We start from the raw sequence: 26624 nt of genomic DNA on the forward strand, positions 1-26624 counted from the left end.
CTGAGATCCCGGGTTCATAAGGAAATATCACACACTACAATTACCGATAAAAATATATGAAACGGAATTAGAATAATTAATTGTATTTTAAAAATCAATGTAGATATTGTGGAGAAATGCTTTCATCATATAATTAAGAATAGTCCAGAAGGAGCGTAGAATCATATTTGAATATATCGTACTGTGTCCAATAATCTCCCCCCTATGGCCTATTTTTGCCGCGCGCTTTCGTGATATCACCGCGTAATGTTGCTTGGTGGGAAAAAAAAATCATAACACAAAAGTAAGGTAAAAAAAAGCAATCTGTTAATTTCTCTAAAACTTTATTGTGCACGCGGAAACATTGATTGACCCAACAGAGTAGATAGGTAAAGGGTCATTTAATCAGAGTAATTGAATTTATGAACTTTGAACTTAAAATATAAAACAAATTTTATTTTACATAAAACAGATATTCTTATATCATGTTAAATAATATTTGATGTTTTAAAGATAATGTCGTTCAAATGTCTCCCACGGCGTTGTTTAATCCGAGGTCTAATTTTCATTAGTTATTGCATTAGATGAGCAAAGTAGGGTAAAAAAAATTACTACCCTGGCAACACTAACGAAATTTCCATTTTGATTCTTCGACAATCTGACAGATGGAAAAATAATTAAATTTTTAAGTAACGCATTTGCTACTTGTTTGCTAATTACACATGAAATGTGATACCTTCCGGTTTCTTTAAGATCCTAGCAGTATTTCTACACTTTGAAAAGACACAACCCAGCATAGTTTAATTCAAATCAGGAGTTGCATACTAAGCGACGTCTACAAAGAAACTAATGGGTCAAAACGTAAACCTACTCATTTATGAGTAGTTTAGTCGCCTTCTGTTTGATATGCGTATGCGGTTTCTGGACTATTCTTTATTCTATGGTTTTCCTTCATGAATTAAAAAAACTTTTTGGAAAAGTACGTCGCTAGAAAAACGCAACATGTTTATTGACAGTTGTGACGTCAAGATTTGTGACAATGTTTTAAACGAATTTGGATGGCAAGAACAAATAAACATGAATCGTGACGTATTAGGGGCGTGGCTAATGGAATGACCGTTTTTGCGGGAATTTTAAATTACAATGTGTCTCTTTTTTGGGTGATACCGTGTGTGTTGTATGTGTTCCAAATACAAATTGTACAAATTATGGTACAAAAAACTAATACCCTAACACACATTTTTTGTCTTATTTTGGGAACTATAGTCTTTAGAAAATAACTTTCAAAAGCTCAGTCATACTTTTATAATTCATTTTAATTTAAAGGGCCGTCGAAATTAGCTTTTAAATCAACATCATCCACGACTGAACAAAATCTGAGACCAACAGAAACCACAGGCTGAAAAATTTCACCGGACGACGCGTTGCTTTACGTTACGTCACGTCACGTCACGTCTCGTCACGTCACGTCACGTCACGTCACGTCACATTGCATTCCTTTACGTTCATTGTAGATTCTCTTTTCTCTTTTCTTTCTTCTCTTCCTCCCCTATCTGTAGCTCTGATTTATTTCATTTTAATTGTTTACCCTGAAGATGGCTCCTGCAATGGTAGCCGAAACGTCGGAACAAATTTAACAGACACGGTAACACTAAAAAAAGGAACATATTGATAACAGTGACCGTAAAAACCTTCGCACCTAATCAAAATAACAAGTTTAAAAATATTATTTTTGCTACTAAATTTTTTTTTTACTGGACAGTATTTCGTAGACCTTTATTATTAAAATGGTTTAAAAAAATCTAAAATTTAACATGAAATGTGTATTTGAAAGGGGTGATTTTTACTGAAATCCTAATTGGTGTCCTGACGAAGAGACGGGTACGTCTCGAAACATGTAGACATAGAAAAGTCAGTAAGTGGTTATATGCAAATATTTAATTACATTTGGAAAAATATTTCATAGTCCCCTGGACTGGCACCTGAAGCGTAAGACTGATTATCTTGCCTTCAGATGGCAAAAATGATCAAGATACGCTGCGATTCGTGTGCCAATGCAATACCTAAGCGTCATTAGGGGCAGACAGTGAGCTATGATGTATTTTTTCGAATCACGATATTGCAGTCGCTGTTTTCTGTTTTACGCCGAAACATCCAATAATTAACAGGATATTTAAATAATATGGAGACCGTTTGAATTTTCAGATTATTTTTCATCATTTCTCAGCAAAACCACTTTTTGAATTATCAAAACCAAATCTTCCCACGTGTCACATGAAAGATCATTATGTCTTTGTGAACAGATTAATTTATGAATATGTATGATACTTAATTTTGCGTTAGTCAACGTAGGTATAAATGACTTCAGCAGTCATAATTTACAGCCTACAGACAAAACTACAGTCACAACAATCCCTATTATAAGTATAATATTATAATTATCATTTTGTTATACATAATTTGACTACTGAGTTCAATGCCTTACAAGTTTTAACCCTTCAATGCCCAATGTTTCTAATTCTAACTAAAAACATATTTTTATATATGTTTTATGATGCAAATACTAGGGAAAATAAATTTTTAAAATGTTGATTTTTTCAGTTTTAATTTCATATTTTAGTTTATGTGGACAATATGCTACATCGCGCATTAAAATGTTAAAAAAATACAAGAATGTAAGGAAAATAAAAAAATAATGGTTCTGATCAACATATTTTTATATAACATTGAAATAGCCCTGCGACATTATGCTTCTTGCGCTGCTCCTCACTTTGCTCCTCGCGCTGCCGGTCTCTCGCCTGATGTCGCCCTCTCCGCCCACACACTGCTCTGCTTGCGCAATTAATCGCGACGCTCCGCACTTGTCATTTGTCTTTCTATACAATGGACGATGAAACTGTGACAGCGCGCTATGCAATTTTAGTATAGCTAATTATATCAATGTCATACAAAGAAACATACATCATTCAAAAATGACGCGTGCATCTTGTGTGAGCGATCTGTGCGTACTGCGACTGCGCGATTATGTGGCCAGCCACTCGCGCTCATATTGCCGGTCCTTTGACTCGCGCTCAAAAACCGACAAAATAGGGAGCGGTGGGCACGACGAGGAGCATGACGTGTGGCATGATGAGTAATGTTGCCACACTTTGTCTCTGCCTCCTTTCCTCGCTATTCCCATGCCACTCGTCGAGTGTGTGGCAGGCCCAAAAGTTGCGGAAAGAATTAAGTATAATTGGTTTTTATGCCGCAATGTCCAGAATGTGTAGACTAATTCATCACACGACTTGGAATTCTTTGTGATAGATCTTCCGGCTTTTCGTAGATCTCTTCGCGACTAAACAGTGTGGGATTAAGTTGGATTGGCATGGTTTAGCTCGAAGTCTTAGGTCTTTCGTTTTTATGTATATATTGTATATAATTATTGTTTTGCCCTTGTTTGTCTTTTCTAAATAGTTTTATGTTTTTTTTGTTCAGTTTCTTGCATATATATAATATTGCCGTATACATAATAAATAAATAACTTTAAATCTTTAAAAAATCACCCTTTGAACTTTAACTAAATCATGTTTTTGACACAATACGTGCAACTGACTTTTTGTTTCAAATTTTACCGTGGTAGCGACTTTTTAAAATAAATTATAATGGCTAGTATGTATACAATTAAATAAACTAGTCGCCGAGTGATAAACATGTTTGAAATCACTTTTATACACCGATTATCGGTATGTAGCAGATCGTCTACATTGGGCATTGTAGGGTTAATCTATCATCGCAATATTGTAGCGATTATGTGTTGTGTCCAAGCGGATGATAAAAGCCGAAACCTGGACCAGGTTTTGGACTCGATGGCTGCACTCAGATAAAAATCCTGATTAAGATATCGGGTGAAGATGAGTTCGCGTCGTTTTGTAGTGGTTGGGGCAATCGCCTACAATTCTCGAGGTCTTGGGTTCGATTCCTGGCCGGGTGGACGTGAAATATCGATATCAAAGGTAAACAACCAAACTGCGTTATTTCATTATTCCTTGACTGGCACCTGAAGCGTAAGATGACCAAACTATGCTGCATTGCTAATGCAGTGCCTTATGCAACATTGGATTCGGAAAGGGGGATGACGGTAATTTTCTCCCCCCTTTCTTGAACAGTTTACACTTAGTCCCTTACAAAATATTAAATTTACGCAGATGATATTATTATCAATTCAATTTAAATAAGAAATGAAATAAAAAATCGTTATTTTAAAACATTTTTTTTTTTCAATTAATCCTGGCTGTTTTTAAAAAAAAGAGCAATCATTAGAAGAGAGTTATGCCCGTATTAAGAGATAAAACTTAAGGTGAAAAAAATTATTTAAGTTATTATCTAATTCATATGAATCTCATAATTGGAAAGTACTTTCCTCACCTTGGCAGGATTTCTTATGAAAATAGCGTAATAAAAAATATTCAAATATTCTATCTTATCCTTAAAACAAATAAAAAACCATAGTAAACCTGATAGTTTTTCGTGAGAAAATGCATTCAAGTGTCACATTTGGAAAATTCTCGTACTTTTTAATAGGTTTTGAAACTTTTTTGTACGAATGGCTATTTTTGCAATTAGGTCATGGAGTTTATATAGGTCAAAAGCGCTTACGTGTCCTGTAAGCATACATTTTACCAAGAAAAACATGCTAAATTTTTTTATGTTTCAGTTTCGAGATCCATGTCCCTATATAGATACTAAATTTTAAATTATGTAGGTACCTATACGAAACGATAATGCCGTCAGCAAATTTGGTTTATGGTTCTTTAGCATATCTTACTGTCAGCAAAAGCAGATTTGTTTCTATACAACCGTTAAACGTGAAACGAATAAATGTAATTTATTGCTATACATATACATCAGCTCTAATATTTTACGCAAGTAAAAATATTTCAAAAATAAATAAATTACATAGCACAAAAATATAGGCTACGCGTCGAAATATGTCAAATAAACAAGATTCCCTCCAAATTATATTGAGTAATGTCAAGTTGCATCGTTGGCAGTTCCGCCAGAAATGCAAATGGCTGCCGGCTGCATCGTACGTTTGGCGCCAAACGCGCGGGTTCAAGGCTACGCGAATACCACCGCACGATCCTCGCTTATAACACTCTGAACACGTTACCAGGTAAATGTTACTCGGGTTCAAATATGGAATATTTTCACGCAGGCGAACTAAATGCATGTCTGTAGGTTTAGTAAGCGTTGATAGTAAGGTACCCTGGTCAGGGAATGCATTCTTTGCGCAAAGAACGTGGGTAGTGCTGTAGTGATACGCTTAACTCTTATAAGAAAGAACACTTTCCATTCCTCGATATACCACAACCTTCAGTAGTTCCATTTTTTTATGGCGCCAGACTCTAAAAATGGCTACCGTTTCGTGTGATAAATGCACTTTATCTTATAATCATTAGGTATCATCCGTCCTTAGAACCATATTTTTATCAAATCTTCTTTTTTTTTTAGTGCTTTCCCTGTCCGCTACCAAACTGCTTACCAGGGCCTCGATTACAATGGGAACTTAACAGAGTTATCTTCGACTGACTATAAAGAAAAATCAAAATTTATGTACAAAATTGTGTATATTTGTACGAAAATTTTAAATATCATCATCGATAACCTGTAATTAAAGATGTTTAGGAAAAAAAATATTTGCTTTTTCACACAGCAAACTTTTTTTTTTAGTGGAAAAAAATATTTGCGTTTTTATGATTTACCCAAATATTTAATTTTTGAGGGCCATTTTCAACGAGTTGTAAATAAGTCACTATTAGAAAATGGGAATCAAGTTGGGGTAGATTGGGATTCGAACAACGGAACTTTGGTCCGTTAGTCCGAGACAGTAGCCACAGGACCACAACCCGATTAATTAACTTAATTTTACTTTGTAGATAAAATTGAAGATAACTGTTAACTTTCCATTCTAATCGGGGCCCTGGTTTCGCATCCTATGCGTTCTTTACGGTGCAAAATGATATAAAAGTATTTTTAAATAAACTGTATTGTACGAGTATGTAGATACAATACATATCTACCAATAATAAAAATATTTCATACAAAACTTTACGAACACCGGTCGATTTTAGGTCTGTTGGAAGATATTTCTTACAGCAATAAGCCCGCCAATGCAAAAATAATAATTTAATAAATACCTTTATACCTATTAGTTTAAATCGAAGCGATACCGATCTAATACATTTTTTTGTTGCTAACATATTAATTTTGAAACTGTCGAATAAAAAAAACAGTTAACCTTACTATATGTTGTCCTTAATTATAAACTTGTTTTTTTAAATTCCTTCCCATGAAACAATACGCCTTAATAATTTATTTTTTTTATTTTTACTCTTTTTGTTTTATAGTGTAGGAATTATATTTTTTTATGTATTTGTATTTTATTACTTTTTAGTATCATCTATTTCCGTTGTAACTTGATTTATAAAACAACCTATTTGTTTTATAGTTATTTATAAATTTAAACATTTATTAGTTTTATGCTTCACACGTCGGCCTCGTGGTGCAGTGGTCAGCGCGTTTGCCTACCATGCAAGAGGTTTCGGGTTCGATTCCCGACATGGTTGACATGAAATATTTATTCAAAAAGTTGTTTTCACACTAAAACATTTCATATTCCCCTAGACTGGCACTTAAAGCGAAAGACTAATCATCTTACCTTTGGGTAACGAACATGATCAAGATACGCTGCAATTAGGGTACCAATGCAGTAATCTTTGCACCATTAGGGACGGATAGGGAAATGCTGATGATGATGATGCTTCAAATTATATAATTATTTCTTATGGGTGAGATTTTCTTAATATGAGCTATTTTTACAGTATTCTGATTTTGTTCATTTTCATACTTAGAAAAACCTCAAAACATTTGGTTTCCGGAATAAATTTTATATTTTCAATCACCTGGGTACAACTTGCTTTGTTTTTATTGGCTAAAAACATGTTAAAGATTTTTTGTGATTATTATTTATACATTAATCATAAAACTTTATTAGCCGAACGTTCTAACATTATAAGCTTTTATTTTTATTTAAGAATATAATTCTCTAATTTATCGAAAACAACTTTTTCAGGCGACTTAAAGGCGTTAAAAAAGAATTAAATGTTGTAAAATAAAATTTTATGTACATTCATATTTTTTTATAATTCTAACCCAACTACAAGTGTTCTAAAAAAAAATTAAAAATTCCTTGTTTACAATTTTCACAAAGTTATAAACTATTTTCTCGACATTTAAATTAATTTCATTTTTCCTTTTTTTTCAGATTTGAACCAAAATGATCATCCATAATGAAAAAACAAAAAACTCCACTGTTTCCATTAAAAAAAAAACAGCCAACATCTTTAATTTAAACGTAAGTACAAGGTACTTATTATAACTATTTAAATGAGTTCTACCAACGCACTTTATACAATATCATTTTAGATTGATTAAATAAATAAATTCAGTTTTATTAATAATTCAATGAAATGCGTATTAAAGAAATAATGTATTTCGTTGAATTATTAAACAATGCTTGATAGATAAAAATGGGAAAAATGTGTAGATTTCATATAATATTTCAACTTATGGGCGTCTAAATATAATCCAAGTGTGAGAAACGTAGCTACTGAGCGTAAACGCCTCAGCGTGAGTAAAAGGTATGTTTCTTAGCTATGTATAAAAAGGAAAAAACCGACTGCTCGCAGGCGCAAGGGGAGGGACAAAATATGAGGAAAGAAAGAGATACAAAGCGTTGAGGGCAGCGCCTTCGTCCAAGGTCACGGCTGCCCCATGCTTCCTTCATGCGTGATATCTAGCGGCAAAATCACAAAGCTGAAGTCGAGAAATTGTTCCCAGACTGCCATCTAGCGTCATTTTTCATAAGCTCAGACTTCACCCTCAACTAGTTATTAATTTAATCACACCTTTCTGTTATGCTCTTTTACACCGCAAGACAAATAAATTTACGAGTTCTCAAAAAAAACTAAAATTGACATATAATGAATTATTCTTGATATTTAATTAGTTTTTTTTATATTGTTTGACATATGTGATGACTACTCGTTATTTCAAGGTTAAAATAAAAAATCTTACTCATGAATTGTACTTAGAAATTGCCATTATATATCAGGTATCAGATTACCCGAACCTTAGAGACCCATAACGGTTCATTTATGGTCGAGTGTTTGTGATGGAATAATAAAAGACATGTTATTTTTTAATTCATATTTAAGAAGTAGGTTCTTATCGCTTTATTTTAAATTAAAGTATTTTACATTTAAACATATTTATAACATTTAAAAATATTTAGTACTTAGTGAATTCACCTTTATTTTTTATAACATGTAAAATTCTATTATTTAGAGAAGCGTAAAGCGAATCTAAAATTTCTGATGTTATTTCTTCTTCCCAAACTTGAATTAAGTTTTTTTTTAATTCCTCAATGTTTTTTGATTTTTTTTTCCCGACTTTTTTTTTCATAATCGCCCATAAATTTTCTATCGGGTTCAAATCAGGGCTATTCCCGGGCCACGTCAACGATTTTAAGCCAATTTTCTCCTTGAATTCATTGATCTATAAAAAAACAATAAATTATTTATCATGTGGTCACAAAATGCATTTAAAAATATATATATTTGTACTCACAGTGCGGGCTCTATGGCACGGCGCAGAATCGTCCTGAAAAATTGGGTCCGCGGTATACTGCGTAATGTCCTCGATTGTTGGAATAATATGTTTTTTTAACACTTTTTTGTACTGAATGGCATTCATCGTACCCTGTACAAAATTTAGAGGTCCTAAACCGTATGCTGTCATGCACCCCCAAATCATCACGTAGGGTGAATGTTTAACGGTTCGAGTGACGCACGACGGATGATATCTTTCCCCACGTTTTCGTCGAACTATCTTTCTGCCGTCTGGACCAAAAAGGTTGAATTTTGATTCATCAGAGAAAACAACATTTTGCCAATCCTCCAAGGTCCAATTCTGGTGCTCTTTCGCCCAATCCAGTCTAGCCTTCTTCATTTTGTCCGTGAGTAATGGTTTCTTTGCGGGACTCCGTGCTTGGAAACCATGCTCCAACAGCCGCCTGGACACTGTTTTTACTGAAAATGTTGATGTGCTGGTAGACTGCACCTCTGCGTGTATTTCAGGTGCCGTTAAAAATCGATCGCGCATAACAATTTTTTTTATTAAGCGATCATCTCGGGCAGATGTCACGCGCCCCCGTCCGCTTCCTTTTTTCCGTTCTATGGATCCAGTTTCTTGGATTTTTTTTAATAAAAACCTCACTGCACCTTCTGAATACCCAACTCGACGAGATATTTCACAATTAGATATGTTTTCTTGCGACAATGTGATTATTTTGGATTTTATCGCAATCGACATTTGCTTTGCACTTTCCATGATTGTTGTGTTATGTTCACTCAAACGCGGGTAAAACAAGACTGTTGAGACATTTTAAAATGTAAATATTGTAGAAAGGTGACACATAGTGTCCTTAATTTATTAAACAAAAGAAAGAGGTATCGATAAAGGATTTCTTAGATAAAGGGTTCAGTAATGTCAAGGGGCGCGGTAGCAGGTAAACTCGTAATTTTTTTTGTCTTGCGGTGTAGTTTAGTTATTGTGATCCATGTGTGTTTGGTGATATAGGGACAGTTGACTGGTTGTTTTGTATTTATTTTATTTAATTTAAAAAATAACATAATGTTGATGTCATGTATTAGCTACATTCACTATTTTTATGCGAATTATCGTTAGTATAGAATATTCTCAAAAATTTTTGAAATATCGAAACTTGGTCTCCGAATCTCATCTGTCTCGCGATACAAATTTGTGTCAACACTGGAAGCCGTAAATTACGTATTTTTTGTCTAGAAAACACTGATACCCGACAGAGGAACAGCCATGGGATGTGGATAGGTACCCGAGGGAGGACACAGGAACTGGGTTTCATACTATCTAAACTTTATATTTTTTCTTTTAGTCTTCGCTCACGATTTTCTTTATTCCCTGCACGACATTGGACTATTGTTCACAAGATAAATCTTAGTATACAGTTGAATTCTAAAATCGAATACCTGCTTCATTGTGTACCACTCGAATCCTGAAGAATACTAACTTATAGACATATTGACGCTTGCACTGAATGTTGCCTATCGGATAAAAAATGTTGTTATATTCTTGATGATAAACATTTCATTTGAAAGGTGAGAACATTTTTATGTTTGTTTTAAAATATTGTGAAATGTTCTCCACGTCAGAAAGTGAAACTATGTGAATGAAATTAAATATTGCAAATTCCTTCCTCTGGAGTTTTTTCGACAAATTGATGCTTTTCGACAAATGGAAGAAACGAAAAAAATATATGCTGAAATCCTTAAAGTTAGAATGTAGAACACGGGAAACTCATAGGTAGGTATGTCGGCGCCCTCAAATGGCTGATTTAAAACATTATAATTTAGATAAATTTAATTAGGGATTTGAAACATTAAAATTTGTTATTAAAATTCTCACAAACAAAATATTGTTCTTAAAAATAAACAAATAAACTTCATTTCATTTAATATATTTTATTTATTAACTTTGTGTGGTTTTAATTTCTTTTCAAAAACTAACATGTATACTTTTTTTTCAATAACCTTTCTCTTTGAATCCAAGAGGCGTAATCGGCCGGTCGAAAAGATATTATATTTTACTTGTATACACATTTTAACATTATTTTTACAGAAATACCTTAGAAAATAATTGTTTAAATCTAATGTTAATTGATTTTTTTTTTAATAACGCGCCGCGATTATAAAAAAAACGGCATTTTGCAATGGCAAAATCGTATGATTTCATTACTTTTTGTGCGTTTCCTTTTATAAAACTTTCCTGATTTTATACTACAAAAATGATCCATTATTAGTTACCTACCTATAGTAAAAATATATTTAAAAAAAACTAAGAGAAACAATATTTTACTTAGGCACACGACAAATTCAAATAGAAAATTTTCTGGGTGTGAACCGTAGACATTTAAAAAAAAGAAAAATAAGAATGATATCTGACGGCGGAAAAATGTAATAGTTATGTCAAACAAATAGGCTCATATTTATTTTATTGCTCATCTCAATTCGTTTACTCGAGATTTCCAGGGCTACATAACAACTCTTCGCAATATTAAAATGACATGAACAAGACTGACAAACAGTAGATCAATCATAAGTTCAATGACATGACAGGGAACGGTTAGAAAACTTGACCACGGGTGTTGAGTTATTCTTTTAAATAAATCAATAAAAATAAACAGAACGCGAGGCAATTAAATTTTATTGCGTAAGTACTGTTGGTATCTTAATTTTAGTTAAGGATAGTAAAAATTTACGCATTTTGAACAACGCTGTCATTCAAAATCGAATCATGTTTCTGACAGGTGATTGTCACCTAATATTACTTTGAGCTTTTTACGATTGAATATTTTAACAATAACACTTTTTACAATAATAGATAAAAACATGTGCAAACTTTTAAATAGTGATATTATAAAAGCTAGAAGTAAAAAGTAGTCTGGAAGCATTTTTAGTAAGAATAAAATACTTTATTACATACCCTTAGCTAGCTCTGTTTTCAGTTGTACATCAGTGATAATTCTTCCCTCGCGACGAAATGCACACACGGAATCTAAAATTATTAATTTCATAACGCCATTCACAATTTACCTGGAGCAGTATCGGTACGTATTTAAACACATTTGCATTACATTGTAAAAGTTACACGCCCGAGAAAAAAACACGACAGAAATACAACTCGCCCTAAAATTAAATTATTTTTACTCCCGACTTCGTTTGTGATTTGAAGAAAGAGCTCCCGATTTGAACATAGACAATATTCCGAGATTTCACAATAAAATATTTGCTGATGAATTGGTGACTCATTTTATAACATAATTAATGCATGCACTCTGGTTTTGATGTCCATACTTTTTAATTGATTTAATATTAGATATTAAGGAAGAAAATTTACATGGAATATAATTGAGTGTAAAAGAAGCAAACTTAGAAATCTCCAATGAAAGAGTTTACCGAGATATTTGCGAAAAACTTTGGAAAAAAAAAAGTGAGGTTTCTAATTACATATGCTTCACCAACTCAATGGATAATGCTGAAAGTTTGGGGTGTCAAGTATTATTGAAATCTTTTTTTTTATATTTAGAGATGTTTGCGAATTACGCTATTATTTAAGTAAGCAGGTTTATATTTATAGTTTATTTTGGCAAGTTTGCTTCTAATGCCCTCATTTGTTAAAGTTATATAATTAACTCGGATAATTTATACACTGACTTACGCTTATTATTTAAGATTGTTTTCGTGTTTACTACTCGTATTTTATCTTTACCAAAAATACGGAACTTTATTTATTAAGGACTATAAAACCCAATAATATTAGTTTTCTTTCTTCTAATTTATTCGTTAACTGGAAAACTCTTCCTTTTTCTCCTTTCTGCTCATAATTTACTGAAGAACTGTTTTGTATTGTACCTAATATAAGAATGGTACATGGATATGCTAAAAAGTTCATTATGCTGTTTGACTACTTAATTTATCTATACTTTAAAATATATTATAAATCAAGCAATATTTTTTGCCATGCGATTAAAAGTATCCATGGCAGTACCAACATTATTGCCTAACCGGTTGATACGGGAACTATAAATAATATTGTACATACACACACCTAGGGAAATATTTAACTTTTGAATAGGTAATAATGAATGGGTTAATTAACGCATTTTATTTTGTTCATTTAATTATATTATATTTGTTCATTAAATTAACGCGTTATTTATAGTTTTCAGGTATGCAATTTAAATAAACAAATAATAAAGAGGAGTGGACAAAGGGCAAATCTCCTGGCACCGGAACAAACGAGACTGGACGGGGATTAAAAAAGTCTAGACCCTGTTAAAAGCTGCTCGGACAGGGAAACATACTCTTTCGTAATAGTCGAGGACATGACACGAAGAAAAATAATAGGAAGAATAAAGAGTAAGGGACATATATGAGCCTAGAACAGGAAACATGGAACTGGCTGTACAAAGTACAAATAAAAATACTTAAATAAAACAAAATTAACAAAAGTAATGAATAAGGTAAATAATTTAGTCTATTAATTCACGAATTTTTTGCATATCAGACGATATTGATCCACTATACAAGTTAAATATATGGTTTGGAAAAACAACAAAGACTTTATGGCTCACTTATAAAATAATACAGAACGCTCTGATACTTTTTGGAAGGAGAATTAACAAATATATTTTTAAAAAACTTTATGTAAATGGAGTCCGATAAGAATTTTATGGCTGGGATTTATAATGCAATTACCGGGGTGTTTGACCTGTACTGAATTGAATAAAAAACTATCTTGGGGCGATTACGATGCTGGGGCTCATTATGGGTCGACTATTTATTTTATTTTAAGATGGTGCCCGGAAAGAGTTGGAAAGATGGAGTCATTTGACTGTCAACGGTCAATAAATACCACGGCAAGTCTGTAAAAAATGACATTTTAATTCATAGGTGGTTTCATAACATAAAAAATTTATCAAAGGAATGTTAATTTGCTAAAATTGAGATGCGTTAAGTTTGGAAGTAACGCATCTATTTATATAAATATATAGCCGTATATACGGCAATGGCGATTAAACAACTGATAGAGTTTTAAGTAGGCATAAATTTACAATGATTTATTTATTTCGAAACAATTAGCGAGATATTTAAAAATGAATATCAAACAAAACATGCTGGGTCAGTAATCCTATAATGTTCACAAGATAGATAGCATTTTTTTGTATGTTTCAAGGAAAATTATAAATATTGATTAAATGATAAAAAACTGAATATTTGTACCCTAACAACATTTTTTTCGGACATTCATTTATGATAATTTTTGAAAACAAGCGCCGTGGCGCAGTTAGTTGAAAATTCTGAAAGAAAAGCAGGTGATTCACAACAAAAAATATCAATTTAAATAACGCAAAGGCAACTGTGAGAAAACAGTTTTATTTTGAATACAAGCTAAAGATATAAATTTCAGGTGATTTTCAACTAGGCGCAAATAAATGTGCTTGAAAATAAGAATCAAATTGTGGTTGAGTGAAAGTCCGACCTTGAACTTCTGATTTGTTACTCGGTAATACTACCAGGACCACAATATCGTGGTTAGTGTCACGGACTCACGGATCAGAGGTTCGAGATTCGAACCACCGTTGTCCCAAAACCTGATTCCCATTTTCTAATAATGAGATATTTACACCTGCTTAAAAATGGTCTCCGAAATTGAAATATTTTGGCCTCTACATCATAGAAACGCAAATGTTCCTTTTTATTTAAAAAAATGTTTTTGTATCATTTTTGTCAACAATATTAGTCAGTTTTTTTATTTATTTGCAGATCCTGGCGTCACATTGGTTTCCGACTTAAATATTTTGAACAAAAATATCGACTCCAAGGAGATTTTTCTGTACGGTGAAATTTTTCAAATGGCGACCGCAATTTGGTGGGACTATAACTACTTACTCTTTGTATGGCAACTGGATTGTATCTATGATGGAATGGCTAGTTAAGTGTTTAGGATTGGTAACTCCACCACCGTTGGCTTTGTGTTATAAATGCCTACGGTTGAGGAGTTCCCTTGCCTCGATGCGAACCCTTCAAAGCCAATTCATAGAAAATTGAATAAATTTCTTCTCCAGGGTCCATATGGGAAAAGAACTTCAGAAAAAAATGTGAAAAACTGGTACAATGTATCAAAAAAAGTGGAAAATGATACAAATCGATGTCACAACTGTATAAATGCTCTTCAAAAAAAATTTCAGAAATTTCGTCAAAAATTGGTATAAATACTCCACCATGTGAATGTCTCCTTAGAAAAGTGGAATATAAACTAAAGTGATGAATGTCAATAAATATAGCAATGTTAGGAGCAACCCTGAAAAACTCAAAAGAGTTAACGAATCTTGAAAAGCAGGATCACCTAGGATGTTAGAACAAAAAGGAAAGTCGACTGCCGCATACATTGAGCATGATGTGCGTTCAACAAAAAATCAGAGAGATTTTCGAGTCAAACAACATAAGCCTAAAACTCAGCAAGCAACTCGCCAAGACATATGTATGGAGCATATTGATGTACGGTTGTGAGACATGGTGCATTACCGAAAGAGATAAAAAAAATACTAGAGGTCTTTAAGATGTGGTGCAGAAGAAGATTAGGAATTTACTGGAGACCACATCACTTATGGCGAGGTTCTCAGTCGTATCAAAGAAGGGAGGCATCTGATCAAAACCATATCAGAGAGGCAAGGTGAGATTGGCCACATTTTGCGCCATAGGGGTCTCCTGACATGACATAATAAAGGAAATGGCTGAGGGGACATACCACAGAGGGCGCCTCATACGTTGAGCTGAAAATAGCTGCAAATAATAGAGAGCAGTGAAGGACGAGATGCAGGACTCTGGTGCAAACCTATCTCCAGGATTGAGACTGCGAAGAAGATTATTTTATTGTATTTAAAATGACCAAATTCATAATTTTTAGAGCGATTCATACTTTGCTTTCCTCTAAATATGCTGCCACTTTTGGTTCAGCATTGCATACTTAAACATTAAATTTGAAGATACTCAAACTAAGAATATTCAACTAACTGGTATTAAAATTGAAAAGTATTATCAGGCGTTGCCTAGAAGGTAAATTAATTCAGATAGACATATGTAACACACATCAATCATCTCTTTAACTTAAAGGAAGTTAACAAATAGAAGAAACATCTCCTATCTCTTTCTGAATCTCTCCATCTTTCCTGTTTCCTCTTTTTTCCTTTTTCCTATTGAGTAATGGTATTGATTTAAGAAAAGTTTTCATAAATACCTTTATTTCTATTTTTATTTATGTATTTATAGCTTTTTTTTCTATTAAATGTGTTTTGTAACATGACTTTTAAAAAATATAACTTTTATTTTATTGGTTGGTTGGAAGAAGTCGCCATTTGGCAATAAGCCCGCTAACGAAATAATAATATTAAATATAAAAAGTTGAATAAAAAAAAGAAGAGGTAAGGAAATGTGAATGTATAAACATAGGCAGAATGATGAATGTTACAAGTGGATACTAACAACCAACCAATAACAAGTCATAAGCCCCGTAAATGCCTTGAATTCCATATTATCATCATGCTCCTGTCCGCACTCGACTTCTATATTCCCTTCTCAAAAATGTTTTTCCTCTCTGATACAATAAATTTAAATAAAAAAACTATTACATTAGTAAACTTATTCGTTTGAAAAAATTGTGTATTCGGTAATCAAAATACTTAAAAAATCAATAATTAAGACACTGGAACATGACACTGGATAAGGTATAAGTTTTTATTACACAGTGCCATTGTACATATTTTTAAACGTGAAATAAGGTACTTTATTTATTTATTATATATATATATACGGCCTAAGCCAATTACAACAGTTACATGGAGAAACATAAATGCAAGAAACTGAACAAAAAGAACATCATAAAATTATGTAGCAAAGACAAACAAAGGCAAAACAATAATGGTATACAATATATTCATTAAAACGAAAGAAATGAGACTTCGAGCTCAACCATGCCAATCCAACTTCATCCCACACTGTTTAATCGCGAAGAGATCTACGAAAAGCCGGAAGATCTATCACAAAGAATTCCAAGTCGTGTAATGAATTGACTAATCTACACATTCTGGACATTGGGGCATAGAAACAAAAGATGCTCTTAGAAGATTTAATAAATAACAGATTTTTACTTACTTCCACGTACACGGTTGGGAACATGAAAAGAAATTGATTGCAATAGAGATTAGACATCACTTATAGCATTAAGTGTTTTCAAAATGCATATAAGGTCCATCTTAGTTCTACGTCTCTCCAATGAAGACAGATTAAGACTCCTTTGTAATCCGAGCAACCATGCCACTTTTCTTAGAAACGGTGTTGGACAGAATCGATATGGTCTATATGAGTCCTATAGAATGGAGACCAAATAGGAGAAGCGTATTCTAGATGGGGTCGAACTATTGAGCAATAAAGAGTTTTGATGGTGTTAATATTTTTGAAGTCCGTCGTCATTCTATTGATAAAACCGAGAAGTTTGAGAGATTTGTTTACAATATTATCAATGTGTTCACGATAGGAGAGTTTACTATCTAAAGTAATGCCAAGATCCTTTATTGACGAAACCATTGAAAGGTTTAAAAATTGATAACGAAAGGGTCATCATGTTTTATTTTTAGTGCTGCTGTTTTATGTCTTAAGATTTATCATAAAAGAAAGCGTTTTCCCCCTATTACTGAAGATATAAAATATTATGTTTCATTTTAAATCGTCTATTTTTAATTTAAAATAAGGAACTATGTATGTTTTGAAATTGCTCAGTGAAAGTTATATGCCGACGGGTTTATGGAAAAAAGTATTTATTTTTCAAGGGGCACAAATAAAACCGACGGAAATCAGAAATTGCTTCAAAATCAACCGATTTTGAAGCTTCCTGTAATAATTTTAATGTTCTGTAGATTGTCAAATGACAGGCGCAATTAGAATACACAAAAACGTGAAATGGTTTCTCATATGAGAAAATGCGGCATCTGTTAACTAAGTTCTTTAACTAATTTTGAAATATTCTATAAAACCTCAAAGTAATATTTTTTTAGTACCTGCGACCTGTCGTATTGCTGTAATATGTAGCTTACTTCGCGGTCAATCATCATTGGATGGTTTTTCTCCGTATGGGCAACTAAATTAGGTTATTATTCTAAGTTTTAAGCTCTATACGAATTTCTGAATTGTTATAAAAGTTTTGAATTATCTTTTGTATGTTTTTTAAACTATTTATGGGGAAAGATATTTAATTTTAAGATTTAAACTATGAGTAATACTCAATTAATATTTTATATAATGCGAAAATGATTAAAGAAATAAATATTAATAACAGATATGAAGAACATTTTATAAAAGGGAATATGGATGTCCAGGAACTAACGGAGCTTGTGACCTGTCATTGCCTGGTTTAAGTGGCCACTTTACCTGCTTTGAAACATTCACCATTCTGCTTATCTTTTAAAATCTAAATACCTTAAAAAGCTTAAACCTTTATTGATCCGGATGAGATTTTGATCGAATTATTTCACGCACAAACTAGGCAAAGCCTGAAAACACTTTTTATTTTTTATACTTCTTCTTAGACCAGCTGGTTTTATCAAATCATGAGTTTGTTCAAACTTTTGTACAACTACTAGAACTGGATTCAACCCCCTTTGGATTTAATTATATAAACATATTACAATAGTGATGAAGAAGACTGGCCAAAAGAATAGTTGGTCAAATTTTGTACTAAAAAGCAAAACATATATTTATTTATTCATTAACGGACAGTGTCCATTTATACAATTTAAAGGGTTTAAATATTGCAGTAAAAGAATAGTTAAAAATAGTTAAAAACATATTCAAAAAAGAAAAGAAGCATTCACAAACATAAGGATCATCTGACAATATCTGAATTATTTATAAAGTGCTTATTTAAATCGCTGTAAACTTAAATAAAAAAAGTCCAGATCTTGTCTTGAGTTAACAATACGACAAAAACGGGTCATTGGAGAATTAAGTCTATAGTTTGTTATATGCTGATCGATGAACAGTACTTCATTGTTTCTCAACCTACGAGACGGAATATTGAATTTTACTTGTCCAGTAATGATGGAACATCGATTATACTATTTAGTATGCCTATTAATTCTACATTTTTGTAGACTAGAAATATTTAACATTGACTCTAAATCAGCATAATAATAATTACCTCTCTCTAGTCCGAGCATTTACGCTACTTTTTAAAGCAAGCGATGTTGGACTGATTCAATGTGATTTACGCAATTGACATAGAATGTAATTTTTGCGGTTGAATTTTAAAAGATAAATATATGAAAAAACCCAATAAATCAAAAATACCAGCTGTTTTTTAATGGGGAGATTAAGTATGCTAAAATAAACTAAAATAATAGTACATTTTGTTATATATATCAAAGAATGAGGAATTTAGATTCAGGTAATGAGCTTGAAAAGAAAGAGAAAGAGAGACCTAGGAAAAAAAATATAAAAATATGTATTTTAAAAAACAATAAAATGAAGGGAGGTCAGGTTTCTAAGGATATGTAGTAATGTTTCAGGCGTTTCTTAAAGGTGGCTAGAGAAGGTGCATTTTTTATATGAAAAGGCTTACAGGGCTTATTACCTGTCATTAGCTGGTTTAAGTGGCCACACCATACAAATATTGGCAAAACTGTAAATGTTACACTGTGTGTGAAGTGGCCACGTAAACCAGCCATTGACAGGTCATAAGCCCTGTAAATGCCTAAACTTCTCTATTCCCTTCTGTTAGGTGTTTTTCATATCTGTTGTAATGTACCAATAACTCCCAAGGGGGTCGAATCCAGTTACTATCTAGTACTCAAAATATTGTTAAATAAATAAATTTCTAAATCAAAAAACTGTTCTTCCAAAAAGTAATTCTAAGGTGCTTATCAGTTTAAATTAGCAGATAACGCTTTTATTATTTCCATTTAGCACTTTATATACTAAAAATAGATTTGTGTGGTTTTATTATCGGTATTTATATCAATAATTGATTTTCCATGAATAAAAAAACATGTTTGAAAAAATGCATATTTTATTATCTTTATTACAGACATGCACAAAAATAATACTGAGATCCAATACTTAGAATAAATTTTGTATTAATTTTAATACAGAAAATATATTTTTAATATTTCATGTTATGTTATAAAAATGTAGCCTAATCAATATATAATTATAATTATTTCTTAAATTATTTTAATGGATGGAAATACAATTAACCTTGAAACCATGGTCACCCTATAATCTAAGCTACCCACATTTAGTTTGAGAATTTAAACAATATATCTCAATATAAAATCAAAATAATATTCTCCCGTTGCAATATTTATAATCAGCAGTAACTAAACTTCTTAAGTCAATGATATATTTTACGTACATGTAAAAAATATATTTTAAAACTATGCATAGAATATAACAGTGCATATACAGGGTGACTGGAACTGAACCCGCCATAGCAAATTTGTATATAGAGGAGGTCGATTGCCAATTTTTTGACCTTACTTTCGTTGGCTAAAGTTTTATAGTTTGGGAGATATGTAAATTTTTATACTTTATTGAGATTTTTCAAAAATTTGACTTTCAAGCATTCAGAACTTTTTTTTTTTTCATTATTTTGGTATTTTTGTAGTATTTATTGGTAGTCATTAACATTTTTGATAAAAATACGTCGGAACTTCCCTCAAACAAGGGTTAAAAAATAAGATTTTACGCTTCTCAGATTTATTTGATTCACTACACTTTTGGCTTCACGCTTGCCTTTTTTTCTAGATATACTGATTTTTAATAAGGTAAAATAAAATAAGCATTATTTGTGGTGTTGTAATAACCGCCGATGTTTCATCGATCATTCATATTTAAAAAATTACAAATTTAAAATCAACATTTAAAAGCACAACACGATGACTCGTTTTGTAAACTGTGAAACTGCCCGTTACCTGTCATGACATCGAAAACATCTAAGTACTGCGCATGCTTACGCGGATTTTTTATCCCTGGGAAACTACCCGGTGTAAAATAGCAAATAAAACGGCCAAAGGTCTTGTACTATTTTCTGGGTAATACAAATTTTAGATTGATAATTATTTTTGCGTCTTATTGTGATCGAAAATGATATTTATTTTTTGTTTCAATGACTTAAAAACCTCCATTGTTCATACAAACTTTTGATAAAATAGCTGTGTTCAACCAAGAACCGACCGTTTTTTTTAAAGATTTTAAAAATATTATATTTTGATCTGCAATTCTTGATAACAAAAGTCTACGATGTATTCAATAAAAGCGATTTGTTTATGAATATTGATGAATCAAAAGTGATGGTTTTCGAAAGGGATGAAAATATAACTAAATGTGAGATCAGTGTGAACGGAGATATTCTGAATCAGACAAAAGAATTTGTGTAACTGGGAAGTATGTTTACTAGGGACGGAAAGGCCGAGAAAGATATTGAAAGGAGAGCGAGTGCCGGGAACAGGGTGAACGGTGCACTGAAATCTACTTTGGCAAACAGATGTTTATCGCAGGAGGCTAAACTAGCAGTTCACAACGGAGTTCTAGTGCCAACTCTAATGTATGGGAGCGAAGTATGGAATTGGACAAATGATGATGAAAGTAGGCTGAATGCTGTCGAAATGCGATCCCTCAGGCGAATGTGTGGTAAAACGATGTCTGATAGGTGCACATATGTCGAGATCCGTGAAGTGTGTAAGGCTGACACATGCATTATCGACAGAATCAAGAAAGGGGTGCTGCGTTGGTTTGGATATGTAGAGCGAATGGACAGCGAAAGAACGGCTAAAAGGATCTACGATGCAAATGTTGATGGATACAGAAAACGGGGAAGACCGAGAAAGACATGGCACGATCAAGTCCATCAAATACTTGAAGATGGACATGTCAAAAGTTGGAATAATCGGCGTGCGTACATGAGAAGATGTATGAATGTAGAGGAAGCGAGGTCTGTATGCCAAGATAGAGTGTTATGGCGTTCTATCCTCTCTGCCTACCTCTACGGAGAAACGGCGTGATGGTTTGTTTGTTTGTTTGTTTGATTGTGAACATAATATTTATATATTCAAAAGTACAAAAATACATGGACTTATTGGTAAAAGCAATATCTTCAAGCCAACCAAAAAACAGACTGGACAAATAAATAATTGGTCAAAATTTGCACTTTAAAAACAAATAAAAAAACGTCAAAAATATGTTTATTCACACATAATGTTAATTTCAAATAACAGCTGTTTTCAAGTGGGGAGATAAAGCCTGCACATTTAAACTTAAATAATAAGAATACTTAAATTATTCACATTAAATGATGAAGAATGTGGGATCAGCTAATAAGTTTGGAAGGAACAAGAATAGAATCCAGGAAAGAGAAGGAATATTTTTTTTTTAATATTAAGGGAGTTTAGGGTTTTGAGGATACATAATAATGTTTCAGGTCTTGTTAAAAGTGGCCAAGGTAGGTGAATTGTTTGCATGAAAAAGTAGCCCATCCCAAAGTCTGGGACCTCGAACAGAAAAATAATTGCTGAAGAGTGATGTGCTCGAGGAATGGAAATTGTTATCTCCTAAGAATAGCGAAGTCATAGACCATAATAAACATTATATTATTTAAATAATAAATAATTTTATAAATAAGTATAATACTTGCGTAAACATTAAAAAATATAGGTAGGTACAATAAAAGCAATCTCTAAAATATTATAAATAAGTACAAATTACATTTTATATTTAGTGTTTTTACACAGTTTGTCGCTAATACCTAAGTATGGTAACCATTTTTTTTGTCGATAAATCTTTGAAAACCTCGTCACTTATAAATACACCATTGCGTTTCATGTGGAATTTTAAAAATCAATAATTAGACACTTGGTACGAGTCTAAAAATGTCCATTAACGGTAGAAGTACTAATAGTAAATATGTCTAATCGTCGATTTTTTAAATATAAAAAATTATACATAACAATTTATTTAAATATGTTCACAAGTCGATACCAAATGAGTAAATTTGTATAAGATTATAGGTATCTATGGACTGTTTCACAACCTCGGGGCTAACTAGAATCAGTAAACAAGTGCATCTGGACGCCATGATGTAAATCTTCCTTCGATCTTCCGGATCTAGGCATTCGAAATCCTCCTGCTCGATAGCGATCACCACGACTTTGAACTCGAGCCCCTTCACGCGCAGCACCCACGGGACCAGGAATACGTTAGGATCACAGTCGCCCAAGAACTCTTCGACATTGGCGGTACTCATTGGTCGGTAACCATCGGTAACGTAGTACGAAGAGATCACGGGATTGATGTTTTCCGGCAAGTAAGCATTCGTCACGAAGAAAGGAATGACGCACAAATCATTCGGTTTTATACCCTTCGTTGAGCACAAATCAACTACAACTTTGATTGTCCCAAAGAACGTACGGCCTTGACCAGTATTTTTAATATCCGCTGGAATATCTACTTTATCAGAATTGACCCAAAAAATGGGCGGTCCATTTATACTGTGGCCGATGTCCATTTTATGCAAGTAAAGATCGGCGAGTTGCGACGCAGCTGGGATCGGATTCCGGTAAAATTGGCTGAAAACTTTGAATATCGACCTGGTGTTTCTGATCACTTTTGATAAAACGATTTGAGGGTTTTTCAATATGATGGGAGAGTACTTTGGCAGAAACAGAGCTGCCTGATTGATGTCTACCAAGAACCACATTTCTCCATACACCCTCCTCGAAGCATTTTTGATCCCGCATCTATCGGCATCGAAACAGTTGTACCCTGTAAAGTTAATCAGGTTAGATTCGTAAATTTCATCTGCTTCTGTGAGTCTGGATTTTTTGATGTTTTCAAATGTTTCAGTTATGATGTTTTCAGCTAAAGCGAGACAAATAGCTTCACATTCGTCCATAAATATATGTCTGTACTTGCGAGCGTCGTTTTGAAGAAAACCCTCTTGGCTGATGAAAAATCTACTGCTGTCCACGTACTGAGAAATATTGAGCTTTTTGAGTTTACTATGGAAATCAGCCCTGAAAAAATCACACGTGGTAAGTTATAATTTGAATATAATGTATGATATTTGGGATGTTTGTAGCACTAACTTTGCGGATCATTGTTAAATAAAATATTTATGATAAATAAAATGACTTTGTTTTATGAACCACTTTATTTATTTATACAACCGACAAGTTTGGTTGTTAAATAACCCTGAAGAGGGCAAACGTGTGGTTAATAAATAGTTTTTTTTTTTTTTTTAAATAATAAATACAATGTTTTGAATAAATTATTTTATACACAAATACATAGATATTATAGAGGAAATACGTCTTATAAAAATATGAATATGTTTTTTGATACTCAAACAAAAGGATATTTATGAAATATCACATATTACATGGCAATTTTACGTTATTTACTGTTTTGGAGTTTATTTTGTAAAACTTTATACTGTAATTTTAATATTAAATCGAACACTGATTTGAGTCAACTAATTTCTATCATCTAATTTCTTCACTTGAAATTAGTTGCCTCAAAGTAGTGTTTAATTTCATTTCATTTATTTAAACATCATACATTTTGCAAAAATAAACTAAAACTAGATCACCTCATACTCATAATGATTCATATGATGATATCGACGCGTTTCTCAACCCCTTTAGCCCGGGTGTTCATTCAAACATCATAATTCTCTTGACGCACCTAATGGTGCATAGGACACTGCATTAGTATACCAATCGCAGCGTATAAATCACAGAATATCATTTTAAAAGAGATGTCAGCAGTATATAGGGACTCTTGTTTTGAAAAAAAACATGATTTTTAAATAGTATAGTCTTTTCAGATATGGCAGAGTCAGTTGAAGACCACCTCCACCTTGAACGGCCTGTTAAAGCCACTTCATCAAACTTTGTTGAAATTGAAAAAGCTAAAAAAATTATGGACTTGGAAAAAAAGGGATGAAAGCAGGCTGAATGCTGTCGAAATGCGATGCTTCAGGCGAACGTGTGGTAAAACTATGTACCATAGATGAACAAATGTTGAGGTCCGTACCTTATGTAAGGCTGAGACAAGCATTATCGACAAATTCAAGAAAGGAGCTCTGCGCTGGTTTGGACATGTAGAACAAATGGACACCGAAAGAACGGCTAAGAATATTTACAATGCGAATGTTGATGGATGCAGAAATAGAGGTAGATCGAGAAAGACATGGCATGACCAAATCCAACAAATATTTGAAGATGGACATATCAAAAGTCGGAATAATCGGCGCGCGTGCATGAGAAGATGTATGAATGTAGAAGAAGCGAGATTTGCATGCAAAGATAGAATGATGTGGCGTTCTATTCTCTCTGCATGCCCTTACGGGGAAACGGCGTGATAGTTTGTTGTTGAAAATTTTATTACGGAGCGTGCCAGTTTGGAGCCAGCAAAAATAGAAGAAGTATCATGTTAATCTATTTTGAGAATTCTACATCGCCATCTTGGTATGTCAAAGGTCAGCGCAAGATGGGTGCTGAGAATGCTTTAAAAGCGACAGAGCGTTGATAGTTCCTGCGACTTTTTCGTCCTCTGCCTGCAGAGACAATAAGCATAATGTTTTCGATCAGATTGTTACGGAAGATAAAATGCGAGTTCATCGTTAAAGCCTGAATAGAATCAACATTTCATACAATAGCATAAAAAGGGCTCACCGTCCCCTAAAAAGTTCATGGTATCTCAATCAGCTCGAAAGGTCACGGCTGCTGTTTTTGGAATATAGAAGGTATCCTGTTGATTGACTACACAGAAAATGATGTCACTATACGAAATCACATACGTCAATCTACTAGAGTAGTTATAAGAAGCTTTGAAGGATAAAACGCACGGAAAATTGACCAAATGTGTCCTGTTTCTCCAAGACAACGCGCCTGTGCACAAGATCAATATTACATTGACTGCTTCTACAAATATGGCTTCCAAATAATAAAACCACCTTCCCTACAGTTCAGACCTAGCCCTGTCTGATTATATATTTTTTTCTAAATTAAACAAAATAAATTTACAACGGATGAAAATGTCGATTCGGGTTGTGGTCCCGTGGCTAGTATCTCGGACTCGCTGCTCACAGGTCCGTGGTTCGAATCCCACTCTACCCCAACTTGATTCCCATTTTCTAATTTGTCGTACGACTCGTTAAAAAATAGCCCTCAAAATGAAATATTTGGGTAAATCATAAATTTAAAAAAAAATAATAATAAATTTAAAAAATTCAGCAATTTCAGTCGATTATCATGTCAATTTTTTGTTTTCAATGTTTATGAAGGTATAAAAAAAAACCAACAAAAAAATTATAAAATAAAAAATGAAAATTTGAAATTTTAAGATATGAACATGTTTATTTATTGAAAATAAAAATACCACCATCTTTCTATTACCCCATTCCACTTCATTTCGCGAATTCGTGAACCTCGTGGGTTTTTGTGCGTATTGATTAAATGTCTCATTTTAAATTCACCTGATCCCAGGCCAGTAGCAGATGTAAAGGGCCCTGTTCCTCTCATTTAGGAGTCCGCACTGGTGAAGCTGCTGCAGCTTGTGCAGAACCAAGAGGGTTTTCCCCGTACCAGCTGCTCCGTGGACGATGGTAGGCGCTTCCAAGTTCAATGGCTTTCTGTACAAGAGGTTCACTTGTTCCTGAGAGAGTAAGGCCAGCATCCCGCTGTGGATCTCGTTCACGAAGATTCCGCAACTCATTATAATGAACCTGAAAGAAAACACACTGTTTCGTTTGCTTTTAAAATATCAGCATCATAATGTCCTTCTCTAAACCGGATGCTGCATTTGTGCAATAAATATAGGCGCATCTAAATTATCTGTTACATAAAAATATTGCAGTTATCATCAAAACCACCTTCTTATTATAAAAAAGCCTGT

The 26624-nt window shown here is 33.0% G+C and overlaps 1 protein-coding gene and 1 long non-coding RNA gene across 4 annotated transcripts in view; one reads left to right on the forward strand and one right to left on the reverse strand.

Moving 5' to 3' along the window:
• Positions 1-19675, forward strand: part of LOC148276902 (uncharacterized) — a 39405-nt gene extending 19730 nt beyond the window's left edge. The window contains exons 2-4 of one of the 2 annotated variants that reach the window (XR_015823636.1): positions 7286-7375; positions 12848-13141; positions 14445-19675. This is a non-coding gene — a long non-coding RNA (uncharacterized LOC148276902). Of the gene's footprint in view, positions 1-7285; positions 7376-12847; positions 14418-14444 lie in introns of those variants that run through there. The other variant, XR_015823635.1, reaches the window with a different exon arrangement.
• Positions 19676-19722: 47 nt separating this feature from the next.
• The window catches only part of LOC148276903 (uncharacterized), a 40640-nt gene continuing 33738 nt past the window's right edge, over positions 19723-26624 (reverse strand). For both annotated transcript variants that reach the window (XM_088233609.1, XM_088233610.1), the window contains 2 exons: positions 26206-26454; positions 19723-23740 (listed from right to left, as the gene is read on the reverse strand). In XM_088233609.1, the coding sequence (XP_088089735.1) occupies positions 22693-23740; positions 26206-26454 (1297 nt within the window). In that variant the 3' untranslated portion in view covers positions 19723-22692. The remainder of the gene's footprint in view (positions 23741-26205; positions 26455-26624) is intronic.

Source organism: Micrasema longulum, unplaced genomic scaffold, assembly GCF_059751315.1.
Source record: "Micrasema longulum isolate JH-2025_06_02 unplaced genomic scaffold, ASM5975131v1 h1tg001131l, whole genome shotgun sequence".
Classification (NCBI taxonomy): Eukaryota; Metazoa; Arthropoda; class Insecta; order Trichoptera; family Brachycentridae; genus Micrasema; species Micrasema longulum.